Genomic DNA, 7,790 nt, shown 5'->3' on the forward strand with positions numbered 1-7,790 from the left:
TGATGCATATACTGGCTTTGAGTATTCCGATGCCTTCATAAAATGTAGACGCATTTAATGAATTATTCTAAGTAAAATATTTGCACAGGGTAACCATTTCCTCATTTCTTTTGGGTTGATGCACTGTGCATACCTGTGCAAAGGTACTCTGGAGACCAGCCTGCAAGGTGGGGGGTTTAGGGGTTAGGGTTCTCCTGTGCATTCAGCACCGTGGAAGCTCCTGGGTTGAAACCACAGGATCACAGGATGTTAGGGGTTGGAAGGGACCTCTGGAGATCAAGTCCAAGTCCCTTGCCAGAGCAAGACCATAGAATCTAGCACAGGTTGCACAGGACGGCATCCAGATGGGTCTTGAAAGTCTCCAGAGGAGACTCCACAACCTCTCTGGGGAGCCTGTTCCAGTGCTCTGTGACCCTCACGGTGAAGAAGTTTCTCCTCACATTGAGGTGGAACCTCCTGTGCTGTAGTTAATATCCACTACCACCTTTCATAGTTTCATTCAGGGTTGGAAGGGACCACAAGGATCATCTAGTTCCAACCCCCCTGCCATGGGCAGGGACACCCCACACTACATCAGGCTGGCCAGAGCCTCATCCAGCCTGCTCTTAAACACCCCCAGGGACGGGGCCTCGACCACCTCCCTGGACAACCCATTCCAGGGTTTCACCACTCTCATGGTGAAGAACCTCCTCCTCACATCTAGCCTGAATCTCCCCACCTCCAGCTTCATTCCATTCCCCCTAGTCCTATCACTACCTGATATCCTGAGAAGTCCTTCCCCAGCCTTCCTGTAGGCCCCCTTCAGATACTGGAAGGCGACAATTAGGTCTCCTCGGAGCCTTCTCTTCTGCAGACTGTACAGCCCCAACTCCTTCAGTCTGTCCTCATAGGAGAGGTGCTCCTATCATCCTCGTGGCCCTTCTCTGGACACGTTCCAGCACCTCCACATCCCTCTTGTAATAGGGGCTCCAGAACTGGACACAGTACTCCAGGTGGGGTCTCACCAGGGCTGAGTAGAGGGGGAGGATCACCTCCCTCGACCTGCTAGCCACACTTCTCCTGATGCAGCCCAGGATCTGATTGGCTTTGCGGGCTGCAAGTGCACACTGAGAGCTCATGTTGAGCTTTTTGTCCACCAGCACCCCCAAGTCTCTCTCCTCAGGGCTACCCTCCAGCCAGTCACTGCCCAGCCTGTATTTGTGCCTGGGATTGCCTCGACCCAGATGCAGGACCCTGCACTTGCTCTTATTGAACTTCATGAGGTTGGCCTGTGCCCACCTCTCCAGCCTGTCAAGGTCCCTCTGGATGGCCTCCCTTCCCTCCAGCGTGTCTGCTGCACCACACAGCTTGGTGTCATCAGCAAACTTGCTGAGGGTGCACTCAATGCCACCTTGTCCTATCACAGGGTGCAACTTAGAAGAGGCTGTCCCCTCCCTCTTGACAGCCAGCCCTCAGATATTTATAAACATTTATTAAATCCCCTCTCAGTCTTCTCCAGACTAAACAGCCCCAGGGTGCTCACCTTCTCCTCACAGGGCATGTGCTCCACTCCCTCAATCATCCTGGTAGCTCTTTGTTGGACTCTCTCAAGTAAATCCCTGTCCCTGAGCCATTAAACTCTGGATTGCAGAGATAAAAGTCCAGAGGGATATATTGAATATTGCCCAGATATTTGATGGCAAACTGGGGACTGTGGAGGGCAAGAAATTTGGAGTGTTGCAGAGAAAATGGAAAGTCAAGTTAGAGAAATTATTTCTAAAGCCACTGACTGCTGACTTCTAGGAGAGTTCAAAGTACAGTGAACAATGTTGGGATTAGATAAACTAGCATCAAAGGTCTTTTAAAAATGAGCAGCAGGATACCCATGCTGTTTAACATCATCTGCTTTGACAGAGTTCCTTAAAGCAGGGTTACTCTTCACAAACTTCAATGCTGTGGTAGGCTTTACACCTGCCAGTGCATCTTAATGAAGTTGTGGGGACATGGCATGCTTCCAAGCTCTGTCTGCTTATAAAACTGACCTCGGCTCCCTGTGTGGGTTGGAGGGAACCATTCCCTGCACACAATGTGCCTTCATGACAAAAGCCCACTTCTGCCAGAGTGCTTCACCACTTAATGTCTTGGAGAGGGCTGAAACTCTGCCTTCTTGAGAAGATCATGCAACAATGAGAAGCTGCTGTTGCCATCATTCTGGAGATTATGCTTATTCATTTATCTTCAATATCCCTGACTGGAGTTGGTACAAGTCCTTTAGTATGGATGTTGCCTTGGCCATTTTAAGCTTGCTCCTTTTTCCAAGGAGCAGCCCTGCCCAAAGTGATAGCTTGAAATAGGGAGAGGTTGAGATATGATGGCTCTCAGAACGTTAGGGGCTGGAAGGGACCTCAAGAGACCATCTAGTCCAACCCCCTCTGCCAGAGGAGGATCACTTATACCACATGACAGAGGAACTCATCCAGGCAGGTCTTGCATATCTCCAGAGATGGAGACTCCCCAACCCCCCTGGGCAGCCCATTAAGGATTTTTATTTTTCCAACTGCAGCAATAATGGTTGCACTTTGAACTTCTGAGATGTTGTTTGGTGGCTTCATTGCTCTCCCAGTTAGAGATGCTAAGCTTTTGTTGCCCCAACCTTCATGTGTGTTGGAGTGCTCTCTTGGTGTCTCCTGTGACTGTGAAAAAATCAGGAACCATTTTCATCCAAGTATCTTTGTTAGCTAATGCACAGAAATGAGACTGCATACTCTACCCTTGTGTAACCTGCCACTACAAAGGTTGGAAGATGAGTGAGCACTATGGAGGGTGTGGATAGAAGAGAAAGCAGGAGCTGTTATTAAAAATTATCATCACCTGCACTTGCTTTTAACTGTTTTACTGAAAAATCTGAACCCTTAAAGGCTGCTTTTGGTGACAGGTACGAGGGAATGGAGAGGGATGCCATGCAGTTTAGATGTCTCCTCCTCCCACAGTTTTTATATTGCCTTACATAAAACACTTCACCTTTTGAGAAGCTCAGTGAGTTCTAGCCTGTGAAATGCTTAAGCTAGGAGGACATGCTGGAAGCTTTGTCTTTTTCTTAATGGTCTCTCCCTTTGTAGTCAGTAGCAGTGGTATTGGAGACACCATCTGAGGCAGGAATGAATGACTTTCTGATTTTGGACATCCCCCTCCTGCACTACTGCATCAGTTCAGCATGTTTGAGCTGAAATGCCTGGAAGGTCTTAACTCCATTTGGCTTCTGCCAAACATTTCCTTTTTTGGAAGGTAGGTAGCTGACCTTGGCAGGTTTCCTTTGCCTGCTCCCTCGCACACTTTGAAGTGTTATTTATTCAGCTATGTAATATTTCATTCCTTTCAGGGGAATTAGACACAGATCAATTTTCAGCCTGGTGTTCTGAGCCAGAGCAACAGAGATCACAGTATCACAGTATAACTAAGGTTGGAAGAGACTTTGAGGATCACCGAGTCCAACCTATCAACACAGACCTCATGACTAGACCATGGCACCAAGTGCCACGTCCAATCTCCTCTTGAACACCTGCAGGGATGGTGACTCCACCACCTCCCTGGGCAGCACATTCCAATGACGAATGACTCGCTCGGTGAAGAACTTTCTCCTCACCTCGAGTCTAAACCTCCCCTGGTGCAGCTTGAGACTGTCCCCCCTTGTTCTGGTGCTGGTTGCCTAGGAGAAGAGGCCAACCCCTTCCTGGCTACAACCACCCTTCAGGTAGTTGTAGAGGGCAATGAGGTCACCCCTGAGCCTCCTCTTCTCCAGGCTAAACAATCCCAGCTCCGTCAGCCTCTCCTCATAGGGCTTGTGTTCAATGCCTCTCCCCAGCCTTGTTGCCCTTCTCTGGACACATTCAAGTGTTTCGATGTCCTTCTTAAACTGAGGGGGCCAGAACTGGACACAGTACTCAAGGTGTGGCCTAACCAATGCAGAGTACAGGGGCACAATGACCTCCCTGCTCTTGCTGGCCACACTATTCCTAATGCAGGCCAGGATGCCATTGGCCCTCTTGGCCACCTGGGCACACTGCTGGCTCACGTTTAGGTGGCTGTCGATCAGCACCCCCAGGACCCTCTCTGTTTGGGAGCTCTCCAGCCACTCTGACCCCAAATGATGATGTGAATGCATCAGTACACAGAAAAAGAAATGGAAATACAAAGTTCAGGTTGAGAACAACTGCAGTGGAGAGATGCTGATAGTAAAATCTGTTTATTTACAGTGTTACATATTGCAGGAAAATCAGTTTAAAAAGTCAGTGTTTCTCTCTCTTCAAAGTTGCAGCATTTTGAAGATGTTAAGACAGATCTGAAGATTTTTAAACATACCTGACTCCAGTGTTCCTGGCTGATATGGATCTAGAAGGTGATCATCTTGTTGTTTGTGGTTTGTTTTTTTTCCTTTCCTTTCCTTTTCTTTTCTTTTTTTTTTTTCTTTTCCTTTTTTTTTTTTTCCCCAGCCCTTTGTGTTTCAAGTAAGGCATTTATTTACTACTTTGACTTTTGCATGAAGTTTCAACAAAACAAAAGACAACATCTGTGGGTGTGGTTGCCATAGTAAACTTTCACGCTTAGCACGCTGACGCTGCTCACCTTGATAAGTCACATGCAGGCTTTGCCATCCAAAGGTTATAGACTCCACTCAGCCTAAAAGCCCTGCTTGGCCACACCAGCGTGTTGTTGACTGGTTTAGACAGTTGGTTCTGTTGGTTGCCTTGTGTGTTATCTTGTGAACTCTTCCAATCCCCTCTGCCTTTACCCCTGTTTAGCCCTGGAATGGGTTGTCCAGGGAGGTGGTTGGGGCCCCATCCCTGGAGGTGTTTAAGCCCAGGCTGGATGAGGCTCTGGCCAGCCTGATCTAGTGTGGGGTGTCCCTGGCCATGGCAGGGGGGTTGGAACTAGATGATCCTTGTGGTCCCTTCCAACCCTGACTGATACTATGATACTATTTCCAATGTCAAGCTGATGTCTACTGAGAACAGAATTAACCAGACTGGAAGAGACCTTCGAGACCATTGTGTCCAACCTATTATCCAACACCACCTAATCAACTAAACCATGCAACCAAGCACCCTATGAAGTCTCTTCCTAAATACCTCCAATGATGGTGACTCCACCACCTCCCCGGGCAGCAGGTTCCAATGGGCAATCACTCTCTCTGTGTGGAATTTCTTCCTAGTATCCAGTAGAGGAGTTTGTTGGCCTGGTTTAAAGGCAGGTTTGTGTGAAGCTTTGGCTTAATAAGCTTCTGTGTTAAACTCAGACTACAGATTTTGGTGTATTTTGTATGCTTTGTTGTGTATAGTTACGAATAGCCTTTCCATTTAAGCTTTTCAGCTCTCCATTCCTCTGTGGACCATCACCCCTTTTGGAAGAGAAGAAAGAGCAATTTGTCTCACTCTAAGACAGGACTGGAGAGGGGTTAATAAGAGTATCTTCACTTAGCTAGTGGCCAGCCCAACCCTAATCTGTGATACTTTTCCTAACCTTGGCCACAGTTGGGTGCACTGCACTGCTCTGCCTTGCCTCAAGACCTCCCACATGCACAACAAGTGCTGGCTGTGTTAGTCTGAATGGAGTCCCGACCTTTTGAAGGCATTGCTGGATGCATTCATCTGGTGTTTGAGAAAGTGGGGTTTTGTGTCAGCATTAGAGATCAGAAAGATTTTCTTTTTCATGTGAGAAAGAACTTGGTCTCCTTTTGTTCCAATTATGATCTTTGACAGAAAAAGTAGTTCTACTTGATTTGTTAAAACCTAATTAGCAGCACATTAAACGTCTGGTACAAAGAATTGATGAATGTAATCAAATGGGTTTGAAGCTACAGCTTGCAATTCAGTATTTTTTTTTCTTTTTTTTTTTTCTTTCCTCCTTTTTTTTAGAAAAAAAAAAGTCAAAGGAATTCCTCTACTTATTGTGCTTTCTTCTTGTTCAGGAATCCATTGGCAGCAGCAAAGTAGTCCTTATGGAAACCGTTCTTGATTTCTGTGGTCGCCGGGGCTTCCTTCAGCGCTGTTCTTGAAGGTGCCCTCCGGTATGTCTACAAAAGCAAAGGCCGTAAGAAATCTTTGGATTTGTTTAGTGTCTCCCCCCCACACCAAACACTGCTTGTGGTTAACTGTAAAATGGAGCTGTTTGGTCTTTGTTGATGCAGATGTACATATTTTCTTCAGGCTGTGTTAAGCGAACTGTGTTATTTTTAATGCTGTGGGTGATATTACCTTACTAGCATTACTGGTCTTGATTTCAAAAAGAGATTTGAAGCCCTTTTCACTAGAAACTGCACATGCAGGCAGGATGGTGTAGTTACTGCTAGAAGAATTTGGAATAAATGTTACAAAGGTGCTTGTTTCTTTTTTGATGTGGAGGAAGACTCCAAAAGTTGCCCAGCAGAGAAAATTCAGGCTTCCTGAGTCCTGACCGTGGTACCTGACTTGCTATACATGTGCAGAAGAGCTGAGGTGCAATGAGGAGGTGCTCACGACTGAAAAACTGTCTCTCAAAGACCATTTAGAATAAACCATTTAGAATAAATCAAACCAAGTTGGAAGAGACCTTCAAGATCATCGCGTCCAACCCATCAACCAATCCAACCCACCCAAACAACTAACCCATGGCATTAAGCACCCCATCAAGTCTCCTCCTGAACACCTCCAATGATGGCAATTCCACCACCTCCCCAGGCAGCCCATTCCAATGGGCAAACACTCTCTCTGTATAGAACTTCTTCTTAACATCCAACCTGAACCTCCCCTGGTGCAGCCTGAGACTGTGTCCTCTTGTTCTGGTGCTGGCTGCCTGGGAGAAGAGACCAACATCCGCCTGTCTACAACCTGCCTTCAGGTAGTTGTAGAGAGCAATAAGGTCTCCCCTGAGCCTCCTCTTCTCCAGGCTAAGCAACCCCAGCTCCCTCAGCCTCTCCTCATAGGGCTTGTGTTCCAAACCCCTCACCAACTTTGTTGCCCTTCTCTGGACACACTCCAGCAAGTCAACATCCTTCCTAAACTGAGGGGCCCAGAACTGGACACTGTACTTGAGGTGTGGACTAACCAGTGCAATATACAGTGGCAGAATGACCTCCCTGCTCCTGCTGGCCACACTGTTCCTCATGCAGGCCAGGATGCCATTGGCCCTCCTGGCTGCCTGGGCACACTGCAGGCTCATGTTCAGCCTACCATCAACCAGCACCCCCAGGTCCCTCTCTGCCTGGCTGCTCTCCAGCCACTCTGACCCCAGCCTGTAGCTCTGCATGGGGTTGTTGTGGCCAATGTGCAGAACCCGGCACTTGGATGTGTTAAATCTCATGCCGCTGGACTCTGCCCATAACTGTGTCTGTCATTCTTTACTAATGAAGACTACTATCCAAAAAGTTCTTTTTTTGGTTTTTTTTTTAAAATCTTCTACCATTGTCAGGGAGCTCTTGGAAGGCTTCTTACCTTAATGTAGAAGTTTATGAAAAGAATAACCAGTGTGGCCATGTAGGAGGACTGGAACATGAGGCAGCCAAATGGGAATCCACATGGCTTCACAGCTGCACTGAGTGTGTGCACAATGGTGAGCAGAAACTGGATCTGCAGAGGGAAAAAAAAACATGCATGAGTGTTTTGCTGAACAAGGGTCAGTGCTAGAGAAGTCAGATGTGTCACCAAGCCTCGTTCTTTGGAAGCTTGAATACTCTTCAAAACTATGCCTTTCTGATCCTGTGAATGTATTGTGGGAGTTAAAAATAGTGCTCTTATGAAATTAAAAAATAAAATACACAGCAGGGGTCAGGGATTTCT

General features: G+C 47.1%; 1 protein-coding gene across 4 annotated transcripts in view; it reads right to left on the minus strand.

Annotated features, from left to right (window-relative positions):
- Positions 1-5,637: 5,637 nt before the first annotated feature.
- The window catches only part of ELOVL2 (ELOVL fatty acid elongase 2), a 66,290-nt gene continuing 64,137 nt past the window's right edge, over positions 5,638-7,790 (minus strand). For all 4 annotated transcript variants that reach the window (XM_068166867.1, XM_068166866.1, XM_068166865.1 and 1 more), the window contains 2 exons: positions 7,446-7,580; positions 5,638-6,049 (listed from right to left, as the gene is read on the minus strand). In XM_068166867.1, the coding sequence (XP_068022968.1) occupies positions 5,921-6,049; positions 7,446-7,580 (264 nt within the window). In that variant the 3' untranslated portion in view covers positions 5,638-5,920. The remainder of the gene's footprint in view (positions 6,050-7,445; positions 7,581-7,790) is intronic.

Source organism: Melanerpes formicivorus, unplaced genomic scaffold, assembly GCF_026170545.1.
Source record: "Melanerpes formicivorus ecotype bairdi unplaced genomic scaffold, bMelFor1.0.p_v2 SCAF_109, whole genome shotgun sequence".
NCBI lineage: Eukaryota > Metazoa > Chordata > Aves > Piciformes > Picidae > Melanerpes > Melanerpes formicivorus.